Source organism: Sminthopsis crassicaudata, chromosome 3 (genome assembly GCF_048593235.1).
Source record: "Sminthopsis crassicaudata isolate SCR6 chromosome 3, ASM4859323v1, whole genome shotgun sequence".
NCBI classification, from domain to species: Eukaryota; Metazoa; Chordata; class Mammalia; order Dasyuromorphia; family Dasyuridae; genus Sminthopsis; species Sminthopsis crassicaudata.
Window position 1 is genome coordinate 432,621,543 of NC_133619.1, and position 21,849 is coordinate 432,643,391.

Below are 21,849 nucleotides of genomic sequence, written 5' to 3' on the forward strand. Positions count from 1 at the left end.
TGTGATAAAATGGGATCTCTTGAACAACAAGTCTAAGTTTCCAGTGATATAAAATTTCCTAGTTCACAGCCCTGTTATTAAACTCAAAGAGATGATATATATAAAATATTTTTTAAATGTAAAGTGTGAGAAATCTCAGTATCAGAACTAGAGTTCTTTACCTGGGATCCAAGGACCTCAAGGAGTCTAAGAACGTGAATGGAAAAATAAATTATACTTTTCATTTTCACAAGCTTTTGATTTCCTTTGTAATCCTATATATTTTATTTTATGATTTAAAAAAACATTCTCCAAAGGGATCCCTTGACTTTACCATAGGCTATCAAAAGGGATCATGACACAAACAAAAAAGTTAAAACCCACTAGATAGAAGTTTTGTTCCATGCTATTACATCTCATTTTCGATTTTTAGAGTGGAGTCATTGATAGATAGTAGGTTCCTTTTGGAATCAGGATGATCTACTTTCAAGCTGTTCCTCTGATATTGCTTCTCTATGTGACTCTTAGCAAGTCATACAGTCATCCAGTGCTTCAAAAAACTCTTTTTCAAGGTCTGAAAATTTCAAAAAATGGATAATCTCCATTAGTAGAGGAAGTGTCCTTACAACAAATGAAATTACAGATCTAAACCAGGGGTTGGCACACAACAGCCTGGGAAACTAAGGATGATTTTTGTTTTGAAATAATATTTAATAGTTACTGGATTAATTAAATTTAATTAGTGTCATCTATTTTAAAATAACAATTTTCTTAGTTATAGTCATACAAAAGAGGAAGCAATTTGGATTTCACCTGGAGACCATAGTTTGCTGGCATATTTTATATATATATATTTGTACACATACATATATATGTATATATGCATATATATAATTGTATACATATAAACATGCATAAGCATATTTGAATATACATGCTGCATAATACATAAATATAATGTACAGTGCAGACATATATTTATAAAAATATATTTACATACACATATATATACACAAACTTACATACATATATATTCATTTGAGCAGATCTATTTTCCTTGAACAGTGCTCTATGTCAAAGTATATGATTGATTAGTACCTTCATATACTAAAATTATAAATCATTAAAGTATGATATTAATGTCATTTAAAATTCATTTTCTTTCTCCAATTGCAGCATAGAGAAACATTCAAAGATATTAAAAAGAAATTTAACAATTTGAAATTTAATTATTCTAAGAAAACAGAAAAGGCTCGCAATTTGAAAACCCTCAAAAATCAAATTCAACAAGTGGATGTTTATGCTGAAAAAATGCAGGTATGTATTAAGCCTCATGGACTATATAATTGTATCCCTATTGGGTTTTTGTTCACTTTTCATTCTAAAGTTTCACTTCATTATTGGTTTTGTCTATTGTGGGAGGTTTACATGGACAAGGTTTCAGTAAGTCCTATGGATTTCAATGCCTTTGAACTCCTAGGCAAAGAACTATTTATGGTTAATTACCATTAATCTAATGCTTTAAAAAGAAAAGCAAAAAATAAATTCTGCTAACTTGAAGGAATAAATAATCTGTATATATGTGTATGTGTGTGTATATATATATATATATATGACATAGATAGATATATGATAATTAGTATTTTAAAAGATTTTAGAAGTGCCTCTGTTATTATACATTGAAATAATTTGTTTTATGTTACCATAACTTTATGTATAATATTAGTTTTTCTTTTTTTCAGACCCTAAAGAAAAAAATGGAAAATTTTGAGAACAAAATATCTGATTCTTTATTAAATTACCCCAAAAATAAAGTAACAGTACTCTTGGAATCAATAAAGGACTTAAAGAAACAAGTAGATGAATTTGGCAGAGTTGTGGAAGATTACAAGAAGAATTTGGATCTGACTGAGCATCTTCAGGAGATGATGGAAGAGGTATTAATCCAAGTCTGAACAAGGTTTTGCAGCTCAGAATTAAGAAAGAATAATGACAAGACCTAGTCTAATTGACTTGAAGTTGTTCATAATATTTGGGAGACTTACATTAAAGCAAATAATTCTCTGTTTCACAAATTTTTTAGACATAGTAGAAATGCAAGGGATTGCAAATAGGCTGAGAAATAGTTATAATCACCTTGGAATTTAGTTTGAAAATACTCTAAAGTCTGCATATATTTCTCAATCTTTGAAAGGATTCAAATTTTTGTTAATGTATCTATACTAGTAGGAAGAATTATACTGAGAATATCTGTGTTTAGCAATGGTGGTAAGACTTGGGTTTCTCTATGGGAAGTGAAGATTGCTCTATGATTTTTTTGTCAATTTATGGAACATAGGATATAGGACTCTGCATGTGATTTTTTACCAAGTGACTTAAACAGTCACTTAACTAGTAAATTTTGGAATGGGGGATTTGGACCCCCTCTACTGGACTTTAAACCCAGTTGCTTCTTCATTACATTATATACCATATACATACATTGAAACATACATTTATACACATAAATGCACATATACTTTTATGTGTATATGTGAAAAATAAATTATGAATAAACGTTTTCATATTACTTCCTAGGAAACTTTATGCTTTGAAAGCATTGGGAACACTATGAGATATTTATTATGACTAATGCATAGTACGCACATTTGTTGCCTTTAATATAGTTGAATTCATCACTTGGACATTGCATTAAAGCTAATCATTCTTCTATATGTGAACCAAGTTGACAATTTTGTTGCTGCTATGTGACATTTATTTAAAGCCTTGCTCCTAACAGAGTTGGGCTTTTCTTATCTCTCCCTCTGCAAAAGGGCTTCTGTCCTGTGTCAGACACATTCCTTTCATCATTGTTATTTATTTTTAGTGATAAACAGTTTCAATTCTCCTCTAGGCTCTGGAAATATGACTGGTATCTTTTCTGAGTGATAGGTCAAAGTGCTCTTCCCTAAAAAAGCTCCCTTCTGTTCTTGGGTTAAATACTCTCCCTACAAGTGGTTTTATTTGGTCACATTAAAATGTTATATTGGCAGTAGAGTATATTTGGTTGGGTTTTTTTTTTTCATTATTCTTTGGAATTGACATTTGGGACTTTTTAAAGGTGCTAGATGCTAATTGTAAGTTTTATTAATTCTCTCTCAAGGTATTGTAGAGAAGATTCAGAAAAATCTAAGAAAGAAAGAAAAAAAAGCCAGATCAGATCCTATATTTCTTTTTTTTTTTTAGAATTTTTTCCACAGTATTATATGCATGAGTAATTTTTTTATAATATTATCCCTTGTATTCATTTTTTCCAAATTATCCCCCCCTCCCTGCATTCTCTCCCCTTGATGGCAGGTAATCCCATACATTTTACATGTGTTACAATATAACCTAGATACAATATATGTGTGTAAATACCATTTTCTTGTTGCACATTAAGTATTAGCTTCCGATGGTATAAGTAACCTGGGTAGATAGACAGTAGTGCTAACAATTTACATTCACTTCCCAGTGTTCCTTCTCTGGGTGTAGTTGTTTCTGTCCATCATTGATCAACTGGAAGTGAGTTGGCAGATCCTATATTTCTATAATTCTTTTTTTTCTTTGTTATCCAAATACAAAGCAATAAGATCACTTTCTGCCATCTGTTTTATTATGATTTAGAAAATACTCTTAAATGAGCAAGGGAATTCTTGAAAATGAAAAATAAGCCCTTCCATGGCTACCATTATGAACTTTACACAGAGGCTCCTTTTCAATCTCTTTGCTCTTTCCCATTAACTTAGTGTCAATTTTGGTGCGACGAAGCCAGTGCTACAGTTGTTAGAGTTGGGAAGTACTCCATGGAGTGCAAGACAAAGGAGGCCATAGACATTCTTCATAAGCAGTTTAATAAGTTTATTATGCCTACGATGCCCCAGCAAGAAGAGAGGATTCAGGAGATCACTGACCTGGCAAAACGCTTATATGGTGAGAGCTCTTTTAAGGCTTCTGGTAATGTGGTATTGAACAAATCTGTATTGAGCTTAATCCTGTAGAAAATGAACATGCCTCAAGTCCTCATGGTTCCTCATCACACTGCTTCAAGACTCAAGATGAGCCCCAAATCTACCAAAACTAAATAGTGGGGATCCGATGCAAAAAAGTGGGAAAATGCTAGATTTAACTACTTTCTTTGTCTAGCCCATTTTCCCCAGTTGCCTTCTCTTCAGCTCATTCCATTGTTCAAATCTGGAACAACAAAATCAGAATAAAATAATAACCTTGGGTAGCAAAAAAAAAAAAAAAAAAAATTAAGAGAAGCCATGAAATTGAGGTATCTTAAAAAATAAAACCATGAAGAAAATAAATAAAAAATACCCTCTTTCTCTTTAAACAGAAAATTAAGGAAAACTCTTGAATCTCTGTGAAATGTTTTGGACTCATTGTGGAGGAAAGAAGAAAAATATCTTCTTGCCTCTTTTCCTTGTGAGAGGCAACAAGGTGTCAGTTTGTGGAGAGTTGATTGGGTACAAAGACCTGGGTTCAGTCCCACAAGTGAGAGATCCTAGCAGAGAACCTTGTTTAAGGTTCTTCATAAGTCACTAAAATGTTACATAATCACTTAACTTGATTAAAAGCAATTATTATTGTCAATAGACACATAATAAATAAAATTTTTAGTAATTACTCAAAAAGTATGTCTGTCAAACTTTTCATACATTATATTCCCTAGTCCTATATAGGACTAGGTGAATACCAACTTTCTGCCAATGAAATCTCAGGTCCAGTTCCCATTGCTGCCCTGCATTCCCTTACTCACATCATTTGGCAAATAGAAAATTTCTTTTTTCTTTCTCTCGAATAATAAATACAGCCTACCTATCAAACTGAGAAATTCTGATTTCCCACAGTTCCTTTAAACATTTCTCCTGTCTCATAATCTGTCATATGGGCTTGGATAGTATGATGATAATGAACCTAATAAAATATTCTGTGAATACTCTGATATCATTCCTATGAGACCAAAGATAGTGACTAATAAAATCCATCTTGAGTGGGTACAACACCAGGTGGCCACAGAATGCTAAATTTGATGACACAGTTTCTGCCAAGAGAATATTTTCCCTTGGAACTCAATCAAGTATCTAGGAATGGGCAACCATGGTATCTCATAATGTCCTTCATTTAATATACATGCAGTTCCTCATGGTTACATTATAGCTCTGGTTTTTCCATATTCTCCAGAGAGATAAAAAATAAAACAAGAACAAAGGTAACATAAAATAAAAATGAGGAAGACTAAGAAGAGGTCACCTTGGAAGACATCTTGAATGAGAAACACTTTTTATAGCCCTTCTTTTTGAGGGAAGTGGTGGAATTGACCATGGTATCTCCATCCAGTGGTGCTAAGATTAAAGCTGTTTGAAATCCCTACTCCCCATTTCCTTCTCTTTCTTGAAGATAGGGGGGAAAGAAGCACAAGGTATAAAAAAGACTTCTACTGTAAAGTGAGTTGTGGATATGGAGATACTGAGATTTACTCTGGAATGTTTTAGTTTAGGGGAAATATCCCGATTCCATTTGGCTTCTTTTCTCTGTAAACCTAGAAAGCTTCAAAAATGAGAGGACAAATAAAGTTTGTAAATTGTTCTGAGCCCTTGGACAATTTGCAGGTTAGAAAAGTAGTGGTCCAATCACTTGAATTTATTATAATTAAGTATTTAAAGTTTTCTCTGCTGTCTTCTTACACAGTCTCAAATGCAAAAATAATGTGTACTTATTTAGGAAACAAGTAAAATTATATCTCAAATAGGGTTGAATAACAGCAAAACTTAGGGTTTTGAATGAGTAAGGACTTCTAGAACTGAGGGATCTAGAAAATATCTTATCTGGGAGATGGCACTCAAATACAGTCTAAAAGGAAGTGGAGGATTTCCACTGGTTGAAATGAGGAAAGAGAATATTCCAGATATGGATAACAGCTCATACAAAGGCAAGAAGACAGGAAATGAATACTGAGGTTAGAGATTAGGAAATCTTGTTAATCTGGGTGCTTTCAAGTTGGTCTTTTCTTAGTATAGTCATATTCTGGACACCACAGGAACTTTGCCAATCTAGCTGGCTAATTATCAACCCCTGACATTCTAATGATGTTTTGGATTTTTTGGACTTTTCTCTGAAAGATTTATCTTTAAGTAATTTCTCTCCTTCCTATCCATTGCAAGGTCTGGAAGAAGGACAAAAATATGCTGAGAAAATAATAACAAAACACCGAGAGGTTTTGGAATCCGTGACTGAATTGTGTGGCTCACTAACAGAACTTGAACAGAAGCTGGAGGTAATTTTTTTTTTTTTGCCAGAATACATCTTTTCAAGTCACTTTTAATAAAAATGTGTTGATCAAAAGTCTGATACTAAGATGCATTAATAAAAATTCCCAAAAGACAGAATGGGCACATTTGCTTCACAGCTTTCCAACATCATTATCTGGGTGTCTCCTATAATTAATTCTGTTTCTTTTCCATCACTGCAGAGCAAAAAACAAAAACAAAAAAACCCTAAAAACAACCATTGTTGTTTTTGGCTAAACAAAATTGTAGTGGTTATTCAGACTACATTTTTCCTATGCCATTTGATAAAGAATAAATGTTTACTGTGAAGACTAAAGCAATTGCTAATAGACATAATGTCTATTAGCAGTTGCTTTAGTTGTGAACTAACACACACACACATATATATATGTATATATAATGTATAAATATCTATCTACATATATATATATATATATGTATATATATATATATATATATATATGTATATCCATTGATAGATGGTGGATATAGATTTTCTTTGTATTGAGATCCCAAAGATACAATACAGCTACATTTATAATCCATTGGATTTTCAGGAACTTTCAAATCAAATATTATCATTCTTAATACAATAAAAGTAATCTTAGGCAATATAAAAAAAAGCATATTTGACAGTATCTAGATGAAACTAACGCAACTGGTTGAAAACAAAAAGTTTTTGAAGGATCTTGCAATTTGGCTCTACTCTGCCAATCCAGATTTCTCTCTCACTATTCCACAGCACATTGCAGTTCCAATCAGATGACTGCTCACTGTACAAGTCACACTCTTTCTGTTCCCAAGTCTCTATTTATGCTGAGCTCCCCACCTCCATCCACTTCCATTCATTTCTCTGCTTCTGATCTATCTTTAATGTCAGGTTTATATTTCATTTGGTACATGAAATTTTCTTTACCTTCTCTGATCTCTGGAAGAGACAGTTAGAGGATCCAGGGAATAGAATTCTGGGCTTGAAGTCAAGTAGATCCAAGTTCAAAAACAGTTTCAAACATTGTCTACCTATAGGACCCTTAGCAAGTAACGTAACCTCTGTTTGTGTCAGTTTGGGCACAAATGTCCCTTCCCTCAGGGTTATTATGAAAATCATAATGAAATAATATTTGCAAAATATTTACCATAGTGGCTGGCAAATAGAGGGAACTGAATAAGAACTTCTCTCCTTTTTCCTTCTAAGACCTGCAAACATTTATAGAACTTATATCATCTATTTTTTGTGTGCTATGTGTCACTTCAACTAGATTTCAAAGTCTTTGAGGTAGGTGGCGTATTCTTGCACCTCATCTCTCATGGTATTCATAGTACCACCTATCACAATACAAAACACATTAGACCATATAATATATGCATACATAAAATATACATATATGAAATATTAAAATAACAAAATTACCTAGTACATGAATAAATGTCATAAGGAAATATATAGAAAATAAATTTTACACTAATTCAGAGTTGGGGGGCACTAGCATAGGAGGTCTACATTTTTCCATCAGTTAACTCTGTGATTTCAAGTTAGTCATTTTACTTCCCCAAAATTAGGGGAATGACCTCTAAAGTCCTTTTAATTCAAACTTTCTATATTCATTTGTGATAATGGCCAGATTCCTTTATGCCTCTTATTTTCCCTTAAACTTTTGCATCCCTTCTCACTCCATAACTGTCTGAGATCTCCATGGAGCTAAAGCAAATCATTACCAAATTGTTTTTAACCAACACTCTATAAAGTGCCTCTATCATTGGAAGCCCACTCCCTTCTCTAGTCTGCTCCCTTGTACTCCCAGGATTTCTCCTTTCTGATTTTAAATGTCTCCCGTTTATTTTGCTTTTGGCACTCATGTTTCTATTTTTTCTGCTCCATTTAAACACTTTTATCACTCCATCCTAACCCTGACTCCAACATCTCAGTTCTTCTGAATAGTGTTCAAAGAAATCTCCTAAGGTACGTCTTTCCCCCCACCTATGAATCTTTGAACTATCAACCTTTTCTAAAAATGCTTTCCTCTCTAGGAATAATGAAGAGAAATAGATGAGGAACATTTCTCTTTTTCCTTGTACAATTCCTAGTTTCTGTCAAATCATAACTTAAATACTACTGTAATGCTGGAGAAACTGAGGCAAGATAGAGATCAGAGAGTTTTTAATATTTTACTTGAGAGGGAGAGATTGTCTGGGGCCAAAACAGGAGCCATATTGACCCCAGAAGACTGAATGGGACTCGAGTCTCAAAGAATTCAGTATCAAATGAAGAATTTCAGGGATTTTTATAAGCTCCAGCAATCAGGAGAGACAAAGGTAGAGGGCGGTAGGGTAGAGCACTGGTGAGCGGACCATAAATTCAGTTCTGACATGTTGGGGAGTAAGGACCATAAATTCTTGATAACTTAGAAGGACTTAGGAGCCAGGATGTCTGAAATAGAAGATTTCTCCTTTATCTGAGATTAAACATTTACAATTTATGACCCTAGAGTAGCCAGCCCTAAGTTATATCAGTCCTAATGGTCAGGAAGAGGTGGGGTTGCAACCAGGAGGATTGAGGCAGAACAAGTCAGGTAAACTGAAGCAGAACAATTTAGGGAAATTGAGGCAGAATAGTTCAGGAAAACTGAGACAAGACAATTTGGGAACACTGAGGTAGAACACTACTTTCTTCTTTTTTTCTGCCTTTAGTTTTTAGAATACTCTTCTGAAATTACTTCTTTGTTATTTTTCATAATCTTCATATTCACATTCTTTGAAATTGCTTTTTTATTTTTCATAAGCTTTATATTTGTTGACTTATGCACCTATAAATAAGAGAAAAGAATATAAGCTACATAAGGACAGAGAAATTTTTATTTTGTATCCTCATCACCTAGCATAGCATATTACATTTAATAGGTACTTAATGAAAATTTGATTTAATTGAATAACTTTACAAGTTACATAGGGGTACCAAAGGCCTGCACAGCATATGTTTTACTACTAAAAGAAAAAAAATTATATGGATCATTTAAAAATGAATATGTGTTCAACTGTAAAAAAAAAAAAAAAAAGGCAGATATTCTTTTCTTGGCCTCGGTTTTCATTAATAACCACTTTGTGTAAAAGAGAGATGCCTTAAAGAGAAATGTAGTTTTGGATGATTTTAATGAGTTCTGCAATTCATTACAAAAGAGCCAGCAAGATACAAGTAGGGAATCAGCAAGGAAATTATGGGTAGGGTAAAGACAAAAGCTAAGGCAAAGGAGAATCATTAATGGATTGATGTCTTTTTTTCTCCCAAGAAAATTCATTATACATTGCCAAAAGATATATGTGTATTGTTACTTGAGCAACTGTCTCAGCACAAATATATTTTATTCTTCTCTTTCCCCAGGCTTTTCTTCCATTCTCCTTTTATTTTACTAAATCCTATTTCTTTTTTCTCAGGGGCTTTATTTTCAGAAACTTACTGGTAAATGAGGAGGCTGGACTATTAGTCAAAGGCAGTAAAGGGGTCCCAGGTCACTTCTTCACACAGCCCTCTCTCCCTATTTCTCTTCTTCATTGCTTTTTTTTTTCCAGTCTTATTTTTCCCCTTTCCCCTTATGTTCTTCCCCGAATCTTTTTTGTTTTTTGAATGTTAGACAGCCTTATGAAATCTGATAAGCAAAATCATGTTCTTTAACATATGTATTGCTCTTCACCTAGAGGGTCCTGTTACCAGAGGATGAATAAGAAATTAACTACTAATTCTATAATGTATATGGTACTCTATATACGAGAATGGTAATATAAAGACATAAGCATGTGAACAAATATAAGTCTCTCAGGAGCAAAATTCACTGTACAAATATAAAAATAATGTCAACAAATCTCTCTTTTTCATTTGTTGTTTATAGGCAGCAAGGTAGAGTAATGAATAAGATGCTAAATAAGGAATCAAGAGGTCAAAAATGACTTCAGATATCAGTTGTGTGACCCTGAGAAAGCCATTTAAACTTGATATGCCTCAGTTTCTCCATCTATAAAATGAGGATTAAAAATAGCACCTATTTTCATGAGTTGTTGTGAGGATAAAAATAATATTTATGAAGTGCTTTACAGCTACATGGTGGATAAAGCATCAGTTATAAGTTCAAATCTGATCTCAGACATTTACTACCTATGTGACTTTGTTTGCCTCAGGTGGAAAAAGAAATGGGAAACCATTCCAGTATCTTTGCCAAGAAAACTCCAAAGAGTGGCACAATTTAAACTACTAAACAATTTCAAACTTTAAAACAGGGCTCCATATTCTATTCAGTTTGTATGAAGAGGTAATTCCAACAGTGGGAAGAACAGTTACTTTAGGGTCAGAGGACTGGAGTCTGATTATGATTGTATGATCTTAGGCAAGTCATCCTCCAAAGCCTGTTTGTCATTTATAAAATTAAAAGACTAGACCAGATGGCCTCAGAGAGCCCTTCCATTCTATAAGAAAGGTTCAATTAGAGCATGCAAGGGCTAATAAAAATACAAATCTATCACCTTTTATAAATAACAAAATCTCCAAAACTAGAGAAGAGAATAGGTAACGATATCCCCTTCTTTACTGTGATATAATTAGTTCAGTGCTTTTGGATAGAAAGAGCTGCCTCCTTTCAGGCTTCTTTAAGAAGTGTGAAACAAGGGGCTCACAGGCACTCTAGATCCCAACTACCTTATCTCAAGCTAGTTTTCATTACCAGTAAGCTTCTTAAGGTACTGGAAGCTCTACAAGACTCCCATTTATCATCATCAGAAGTCTCTTTTATAATTAGAGGGAAAAGTTGTCCTCTATAAAAATTCACAGAATTTCTAGGAAAGTACTCCTAGATAATTTTCCTCCCATGTGGTGACATTACCCAACATAATTATAAACCTATAAAACTAATGGCATCATAGCAGATCTATATTAATGCAGTCTTATTACAGAAAATAGAAAGGTTACTTTCTATTGCTATTATGTGATCTAAATAAAAGAAAATATTGTGAAATTCTGGTAAATAACATACCATTATCATAGCATAATGGATAATGAGCTAACATTGAAGCAAGGAAGACCTGGATTCAAAACCAGCCTCTGACCCATACTAGCTATAGGTAGGGAATCATTTAGCTTCTCAATCCCCAGACAACTGCCACAATTGTAGGGTAAGTGTCATTTTGTATTAGTGAGGGGTCTTTACTCATCTGGAGTTCCTTTTTTCAATAAAATTACAAGTTGGACAAAGCAAACAAAACCCCAAAATGTTAAATTTGGGGCACCTTAATCTATCAAGTTGCAGCAGACTGTTTTATGAAATATATGTTTACTAACATTAAGAAATAATTAGTAAATGTATGTCATTCATAATATATAAACTTCCCACTAACATTCATTTCTATCCTTATCAAATGGTCATCTTACTTTAGATTTTTTCATAAAAGCAGAACTTTTCTCTTCAGTGAAAATAACAAAGTTCTCTTCTAATCTCAAAGGAACTTTGCCTAATAGTTCAAGTACTTCACAACACTCCATGGCACTGATAGACAGACCATCAGTTATTCAGTATAGAAGTGATGGAACACAATTATAGCTGTCAGGAGCTCTGCTTGACACCATTTCACATAGAAGCTCTGATGAAATTGGTACAAGACACTAAATCAGACAGACAGCAAAATAAAAGAACGGCAGGGATAAAGCTTCACCTTTAAATAGCTCAATTATGTTTTTCCATCTCTTAGTGTCATAATTATTTGCAATAAAGTTCAGATACAAAGCTCCCCACCAAGCATTGTTTGGTCAAGGATGTAAGTAGCATCAGATAAAATCTTATCAAAGCACCACTGTAATCAATTATGTTGCATTTAAAGGGTGTTCTTAGAGAAAATGTTTGGGTTACAGGGAGCCAATGCCTAAAGCTATTAAAAGAATTCCTATTGTGGTCCCCCCCATAAAAAATGACATTTATTCCTTTTAATATCCCTACCAATGAATGGAGGAAGCTGAACTGGGTAATATGGTTAATGAAATGGTAATTTTGCTAATAGAAATGAAAACTTATTGTCCCAAAATGAATTGAAGCCAAAAATAAAATGTTTAATAGCATTCATTATTTAATGAAATTATTATTTAATTAAAATGTTTAATGCCATTCATTATTCTAGGGCAAGCATATATAAATTAGAAAACTATGGCACTGGATGAATCTCCTTTGCCTAAGGTCGTCCAAAAGGTTACTATGCAATTTTTAAAAAATATTCAATTTTGGAACAGGCTGGACAGAGACACTTTTATTAATTAAAGTTCTGATTCTAATCATCTCTATCTAGAGAGAGAAATTTAAAGAGGAGAACTCCCAAGGTCTTTGAAAGTCTCTGTCCAAGACATTTTTAAGTTAATTAAAAAGCCCAAGAATAAAAATAAATTATATAATATCCAATAGCATTACAGAGTTCAAGTAAAAGTTCACTGAACAGTTTTCCTTCTTCAAATCTAACTAAAGTCATTAAAAATGTCCCATAATTCTGGAGAATAATTTTCCTAAATTGAAGTTCAATAAAGTTAAGCCAATCAAATCAATAAGCATTTATTAAAAGTTTAAAGCATGATAGGTCCTGTGTCAAGTGCTAGGAAATCAAAAAAAGTCTACAACAATCTAAGTCCTTAAAGAATTCCTATTCTACCTAGCAGTGTGACCTTGGGCAAATCACTTAACCCCAGTTCCCTCAGGGGGAAAAAAAGGCTTGGAGAAATGAATTTGTATTCTGATGGAGGAGACACAACAAACTACTATGTACAGAAGATAGGGCATGGTCTTCATTTAAGTGTTTCCACCCTGTGGTTAGCATCCTAATCTATTTTCTATGAGTTTAGAGTTTTAAATTTTTCATTAGGAAATGAAATAGGCCTTTGGTTAAATGATATTTCAATGAAGGATGTTGTTGGAGAACATAGAGCTAAAAACTGACAAGTGTTTCTTAATCAGATTAGTATTCAGTCTTCAGACCAAGCCTTGATATTATATTGTAAAGTATTAGTAACCTAAAGAGGTCATGAAGAGGAACTCAGTGTACTTCCACACTACTTAATAGTGAGGAACCCAATTCTCCTGACGCTCAAACTTTCCTTTCTCTTCCTTTTCCCCTCCTAATAGTACTCATGTTGCTGTTTCTAAATGAAACAATATTTTGCCCATATTGAATCTTTTTTTTAAACATAAGACATTTTCCCTTTTTGTTTATCCTGTTTAAAATTACTTTGGAAATAAAGCTGTAAGGATTTAGGAGAATGGGCCATCTCCTAAGTCTCTGGGTAGTAACAGCGTCTTTAGGGTCAGAGTAGAGATAGGGTAAGGAATGTCCCTTTGTGGGCACAGTGAGCCCACACAGGTGGCAGAGGGGACTAATACTAGTGATCTTAGTGTACTACAAGATAATTAGAGGTGTCCCTTCAGTTGTGTTAGAAATACACTCAACATTGAAAATCAGATATTGAGGAAAATTTATTAAAAAATCTTAAAGAATTATCTTAACCTTTCTGGCCAAAAATGGGTTCAATTCCTCTTCAGAAAAAGGGAGCCCCAAGCATAGAAATGGGAGAAGCTTTATACTTGCTAATTTGTCTCAGCCTCTCCCTTCAGAGAATTAATTGATCCATTCCTTCCAGGTTATACTCCTTCTGATACGTCCACTACATGTTTCCCCTAAATATGTATAAACATGTTCCCCATCCCTCATCATACATCCATATTCAAAACATTTGAGAAAATTCCTCCTTATGGGGTGTCTAGTTTAATATTCAATTAGCTTATTAATCAAGCACAATAGGTGATTTGGTGGTCAGGTTATTGACTCCAACTAGTTTGGGCTAAATTGGCTATTGTCTTAAATTTATAGATTTCTCAAAATTACAAGACTCTTTGTGATTGGCTGAATCCACCTATTCCTTCCTGGCTTCCCAATTCCTTATTTGCCCAAGGTTTCTATTGATCAGTTAATTGTTTTGTGGAATCTTAATCTTCCTTAACCTCTCACATTCTGAAAACCTCTTGGTCAGTGGTACCCACTATCCCATGCTACCTCAAAGCTTGTAACACTCTGTGGAAACAAAACTTTTCAGCATTTCTCAGTTGCCACCTGTTCTTTTAAAGTCTGCCTTCAGTTAAAATCATAAGAAATCTGTTTGAGGAGTGAGGAAGAATCCCTTTGTTAGAAATTTTGGTAAGCCTGAATTTCCTCTCTTCAACTTGAACATATCCTATAGAGGTGATCTGAGGATTAGGGGAGAGATACTTGGAATACAACTGCACCATAGAAAAATTTGTAAAATTTGTGTTTTGCTGACTTTTAGAATCTTTCTTTAATCTTCTTTGGAGGTAGCTGGATAGAACATTGAATAGCATGCTGGGAGTAGAGTCTGGAAGACCCAAATCACTTAACTTTTCTTTGCCTGAATTTCCTCAACCACAATAATAGCATTACCTTCTAGGGGTGTTGTGAAGACCAAATAATATAATATTGATAAGTGTTTAGTATAATACCTGACATGTAGTAACTACTATATAAATATGCTTATTTTCCCCCTTTCATTTTCCTTTTTTTATAGCCAACCTCCACTTACCTGCTGGATGCCCCAGATTCCTCTTGTATCTTATCCAAATCTTAACTCCTTTGACAAAGTCCAATATTCCATTTTTCTCTTCCAACTTCTCAATCAAATTTATATTTCTTGAGTCACATTTCGTTAAAGATCTTCCTAATTAATTGGTAGTAACTTATCTCATATTAGCATGATACTTTCCCAGGTGACATATGCACGTTATTGCCCTGAGTGTTAAGAAGTGACTTCAACTGGCTGTTGTGTGAGAGAGTTAGGGTCATAATATTCAACTTATTTGGCCCTGCCTCCAGAGTTTTTATGTAATCCCATGTGCTGTTAACTGATTAGATAGGGAGTCTTATAGTCCCCACTGGTAAATAGTCTTAACTGTCTACATGACTGTAAAGAATCATTTTGTCAATAAATCTTTCTTCCAATACAGGAGAATAAATGAACCAATTTGAATGAAATATCTTTATTAAATGCTTCATGAAGAACTTGTTCAGATGTGAAAAGTCCATTACACACAGCTGTAGGTGCTATTTTATTCTTCACCAAATGGACCACCACCTTTCTGTGTTACACATAATGTATTAAATTACATATTTTAAGTATACATTAATTTGAACTCTTTGTAGACTGCATGCATGAAATCAACTCCTATTTTAGAGTTTACATTGATAGACAAAAATGTCAATAATTCTTTCAACATATTTTTAGAATATAAATAATGAGGAGTTAATACTCAAGTAAAGAGGTCACATCAGGATCTTTCCATGTACTAGATAAACTAACATTTGTGAATTATGAAAGAACAAGTAGATGTTGCTCTAGTATCAGTGATCTCTGAAAGATTGTGGAGAAATAAAGAATGTCAGTAGGAAATGAAAAAAGGCAAATGCTCCAATTTGGAGGGGGGGAGGAAGGAAGAAGATAAATTCTTGAAAATATGAACTGGTGAAATTGACTTTGATTCCTGGAAAAATCTTAGAATTAAATTAAATCTTAGTATTAAAGAGATTGTTAGTAAACATTTAGAAAAGAAAATGGTGATCCCAAAGGTCTAACATGGATTCATCAAGAACAAATCTTGCTAGACTAACCCTAGATTCTTTTTGGTTCCTTGATGATAAATAAAAGAAGTGCTGTACACAGTATTTGCTTAGTTTTTAGCAAAGTTTTTCTTTAAAGTTTCTTGGCCTATTCTTTGAAAAAGATGTAGATATGTGTGGAGCAAGATGGATTCAAAATTGATGAAATAATAAGCTTTAAGATTAGTGATTGAAATCATCTTATTTTAATTTGGAAGGTATTCCACAGGGAATGTTCCAAAAATCTAAGCTTGGTTCTGTGCTGGGATTTATCAGGGATTTGGATAAAAATATAGATAAAATAGTAGAATACTTTGAGTAGAATCGGTAGCAAGATTTATTATCATCACATGACAGGTTTCAAAAAGATTTTCTTGATTAACAATACTTTTTTGAATTGAGTGAATTTTTTTTAAAAGCTGTATTATTGGGGCAGCTAGGTGGTGCAGTAGATGGAGCACTAGCCCTGAGGTCAAGAGGGCCTGAGTTCAAATTTGACCTCAGACACTTAACACTTCCTGTATGACCCTGGACAAAACACTTGACCCTAACTGCCTCAGCAAAATATATGTGTATGTGTGTGTGTGTGTGTGTGTGTGTGTGTGTGTGTGTGTGTGTGTGTGTATATACATATATATATATATATATATATATATATATATATAAAACTATAATTTGTCTTTATGTTACAAACTTTTACAGATTACTTCCACTTAATAAGAAATATCTTGTAACAAAGTAAAATGGTTAAATAAAATGAATATATAAATATTATATAAAAATAAAAATTATATAATTACATAAAATTATGTAAAAATAAAAAAGTACGTAAAATATTTCACATCTGTCACATTCTTCCTCTATTTAAAAAATTAATAGAATTTTTTTTCCTGTTCACCCCAGAAAATCAAAAAGTGAGGTCAAGCAAAACAAATTCCTTTATTGGGTGTACAGACACCAAAACATGCATATTTCATCCTTCACCCTAAATCTGTCACTTCTCTATAATGAATAATTTGTTTTGTGGACAGTCTTTTGAAATGATGAATATCTATCTTTGTATTGATCTTAGTTTTATAGCTTGCAAAATTATTTGTTTTTATAATGTTATATTTGTTACTGTACAGATGATTGTCCTGATTCTACTTTATAAAAATTCTCAAAATTATTTATTTGTATAATGTTGATATAATAGTATAAATTTGTTCTTCGATTACTTCATCACTTATCAATTCAAATAAGTCTTTACAGATCTGTTTGAAATCATCTAATTCCTCATTTCTTTTTTTTTTTTCTGGAAGCAATTGGGGTTAAATGACTTGCCCAGGGTTACATAGCTAAGAAGTGTTAAGTGTTTGAGGTCACATTTGAACTCAGGTCTTTCTATCATCAGGGCTGGAGCTCTATTCACTATACCAACTAGCTGCCCGCCAATTCCTCATTTCTTAAAGCACAATAGTACTTTATCATATTGTATCACAGTTTATTCAATCATTATTTAATAGGTATCCCATTAATTTCAAGGTTTGGGTTGTTTTTTTGTTTTGTTTTGGTTTTTTTATTCCTTTTTTTGCCACCACAAAAAGAGTTGTTATAAATATTATTTTATATGCAAAGGGCCTTGCTTAAACTCTTTCTTTGATCTCCTTTAACTATTGGTTTAGCAGTGGGTTCAAAGTTGTTGCGTTGAACTGTTTCATAGGGCATACACTGTTTAGTAATTTTCTGTGTATAAACCTACTTTCTAAAATAACTAATTATTCATAAATCCATAATTTATAATAGTAAATCAATATGCCTGTTTCCCAAACTTTTTCAGCAGTCATCATTTCCTTTCTGGGACATCTTTGTAAATTTTATGGAAGTGAGGTGGAATACCAGAATTGCTTTAATTTGCATTTCTATAATTAGTAATGATTTGGAGCATTTTCATATATATAGTCTGAAAGTCGTCCCTTGAGAAGTATTTGTTCATTTCCTTAAGCTATTTATCACCTAGGTAGAAACTCTTTTTCTTACTGAATAAGAGGAAATCAAATATGTATAAATACATGTAAAGTCTTAGTCTTAGATTCAAAAATTTAACTTAACAACTATAAGATCAAGATATGTTGCTAGATAACAATTCCTTTGAAAAAGATCTGAGAATTTTAATGAAACTGAAGCTCAATATAAGTTAATAGTGCATATGGCACTTAAGAAAATTAATATGATGTTAGACTATGTGAAGGGAAAGATCATCTCTATATAATAATCTTGTTATATTTGGCCTATTTGAACTCATAATGTTGTGTCACATTAGGGTACAATATTTAAGAAAAAGATATTGTGTCACTTGGAAGTAACTAAAGAAGAATAATTGTTATGGTGAAGGACCTTGAGTTCATGCTAGATGAAGATAGTTTAAAGGAACTAAGTACTTAAAGGGCTGTCTTATTGAAGGATTAGATTTGTTATAGTTGGCTCTAAAAGGAAGAACTAGGAGAAATGTACAGAAGTCACAAAGAGGTCAATATTTCAGGTTGATATTAGGGGGGAAAAAACTTCTTACAATAAAAGTTATGTCAAAGTTGAATGACTGCCTCCATAGCAAGTGAATTCCCCTTATAGAGATATTCAGACATACAACAAAAGCTCTATCGTCACTTGTTAGAAATATATTTTGGAGAAGAAATTCTTTTTTTCAGGTGTGGGTTAAACAAAATGGCCTTTGAAATATATTTCAGCTCTGATATTCTGAATTTCTATGAGAAAGATATAGGAAATAGGCAATCCTGTTAATGTACAAAATTAAAATGAAAGCTTCATTTCTTGATTAATAAATGCAAATTCAATTATTTAGATCAGTTATTAAATTTATCTGGTGGAAGTTAGTTTCTTTGTTTCCATAAGGTAAGATATTTGTTCCTATACAACTCGGAAAATTTCAACTACTTGGCAAGATGTCATTCTGTAAACAATGGAGAGCCATTTAAAGTTTTTGAACAGGAAAGTGAACATGGAAAGCAGTGTTTTGAAAAAATTAATCTAATAGTGATATGCAGGATAGATTGTAAGAAGACTAATTGGAAGACTATTGTGGTACTGTTAAGGAGAAAGTTGAGGCCTGAACTAGACAGATGATTTGAGATATACTATGAAAGAATAATTACAAGTCATCTTTCATTGTCCCTTTATTTTCACTCCATACATTCAATCAACCATCTAGTCTCTTGCCTTTGCAATCCTTTCTTCAAACAATTGTCAAAGTAATCTTCCTAATGCATAGATTCAGATCTGAGACATTCTCATAATACTAAAACTTTCGGAGGTTTCTTGTTGCCCATAGAATCATAAAAACTTCCTTAGCTTTACCCTTTAATCTCTATATAATATACCTCCACCCTACCTTTCTAGTTAAGTTTAACCCTACACTTTGGTCAGACATCAAAGACGACAAAGTTATCCACTGCATCCCAAGCCATCACCAGTTATCATATTTGTCTTGCTACTGGCTTTTGATGACTCTAGAAGAGTGGGGGCTCCCTTATTTAAGTCAATTCACACACAAATCAAAGTATCACTTTGTGATGCCATTGGTTCTCTTTCAAAATGAAATATAATCAACATTAATTCTATACTGTTCCTTTTGATATATGTTCCAGCCCAACGCTTCTCAGATCTCATTTTTAATTTACCTATATTAGATGAGGCTAACCACAAAGAATAATTTGTAAGAAAAGGGCTTTCTGAAACACTATTAAAAACTTTGTGATTGCCTTAGAATGGATCCTCCTTCCACTGAACCAGATTACAGCACCACTGCCATTGATCTGGTGGTGTTGGAAAATTACTTTGGCTAATATTTTCTTCACTCTTTGGTCAATTTGCTGATAAGTCTTTTGTAATTATTTCATTCCAAACTCATAAAGTTCATTTTACTGAATTAACTAGATAAGGTTCCATAGGATCATAGCCAGACTAGATGATAGATATCATATCAAAGATAGCTTGAAGAAACCTTAAGAAGTTGTGTAGTACAATTCCCTCATTTTCTAGTTGTAGAAATCAAGACAGAGACATAAAGTACTTTATCCAAAATCACATCAGGAGCAAGTGTTTAAAAAAGGCTTTGAACCTCCAATACCAAATCCTATTTACTTTATATTCCATACTACTTCTCTTTAGGATTTAACCTTAGAAGTTAATGAAATATAGTTGAGAGACTAGATATGTTTCTTTGTGGTTATTGTTTAGCCAATTAGTCATGTTTGACTCTTTATGACCTCATTTGGGGTTTTCTTGGCAAAGATATCGGAATGCTTTGCCTTTACTTTTTCTAGCACATTTCCTACTTTTCAAAAATATTTCTTATCATTTGTCTGATAGGATACATGCCATTTCTTTGATGCAGAAGTTATTCACATAGGTCTGTGAATTTTTAAAAATATACATTTTTTTTCTTTTTTGAAGCAACTGGGGTTAAATGATTTGCCCAGCATCTAATATCTAGTTAAGTGTCTGAGGCTGGATTTGACTCCAGAGCCAGTGCTCTATCTACTGTGCCATCTAGCTGCTCCCCCAATTTCTTTAAATAGCTATTTTATATTTCCTTTGTAATCCTGTATGTTTTATTTTTATAATAAGGAGAGATCATTTGGCTTCACCAGACTACCAAAGATATATAGAAAAGATTAAGAACTCTTACTTAAAAGGAATCTATATTTTTCACACAATAATTAAGGATAAATTAAAATGTAAATATCTAGTAGAGATGATATTATTCTAGTAGAGATATAGTCATGAGAAGACAGACAGTGGATAGGACATTGAACTCAGAGCCTGTTAAGACCTGGTTTTAAATTCTGCCTCAGATATTTACTAGTTATTGGACTTTAGACAAATTATTTAACTTTTCTGACCTCTGTTTCCTCATCTGTAAAATGAGGGAGTTGGACGTCTAAGGTTTTTCTACCTTTAAACCTACAAATCTTATGATTATCTTTATCTTTTGTAGTTTAAAAAGATTATGGGAAGAAGACTGAACAACTCAACTCCCTATTTGACTTTTATCTTCTCCATAAAGAAAAATTTTCTTCAAATTAGAAAACAATGAGAACAAAGTCAGTTAAGAGGGAAGGATAGCTGAAGATAATTGATGAAAAAGGAAGAAGACATCTAAACATTTTCAAAAGTGCAAATTTCTTAACCCATATGAAGAATATTTTAGATATCCCGTGATGTGATTTTAATACCATTGTCAATAGTCCCTTACAAAATCACCATCCTCAGGGAGAATCATAAAAATTATAAATGAGAACTTTTTATCCTGGGTTTTTTTAAATCAAGAAATGGTAGATCTTGGAAGCTGCAGACTGACAAGGTTCTATCAATCTGTAAAAAGTTCTCCAACAGAGTATTTAATAGATCATTTGTGAATCTCAAGAAAATATAGTGGGGAACACTAGTTGGGAGCTACCATAGTTCACAAAAGATGCCTTATAGCAAATTAACTTGATTTTTTTTAAATTGCTATTTAATAGATTATTGAAATAAACATTTTGCATTTTGATTTCAGAAAATAATTTGACAATATCCTTTATAATGTGAGCTGGAGAATTATACAGTGAAGTATATTGATAGCTGATTGAGTACGTAAAAGTGTTAATGTAAACTTGAAGGAAGATCTATAAAGCCTTTTCTTAAATCACAATTTAAAAATCAACATAAAGAGGTGGCATGTTTATCAAATATATAAATGACATGAAACTGGAAAGGATTTGAAGTATGTTGAATGACATAAATTAGTGATTGTAAAAGATTTCAAAGATGGATGAATCAAAGTAAACTTAAGAAGAAAGTTAAAAGAGATAAGGTTGGAGAAAGAGAATAAGTGTTTATT

The 21,849-nt window shown here is 32.8% G+C and overlaps 1 protein-coding gene across 1 annotated transcript in view; it reads left to right on the forward strand.

Annotated features, from left to right (window-relative positions):
• Nucleotides 1-21,849, forward strand: part of CCDC141 (coiled-coil domain containing 141) — a 248,914-nt gene that overhangs the window by 216,930 nt on the left and 10,135 nt on the right. The window contains exons 18-21 of the mRNA XM_074302989.1: nt 1,156-1,296; nt 1,722-1,916; nt 3,747-3,930; nt 6,168-6,280. Of these exons, the coding sequence (XP_074159090.1) occupies nt 1,156-1,296; nt 1,722-1,916; nt 3,747-3,930; nt 6,168-6,280 (633 nt within the window). The remainder of the gene's footprint in view (nt 1-1,155; nt 1,297-1,721; nt 1,917-3,746; nt 3,931-6,167; nt 6,281-21,849) is intronic.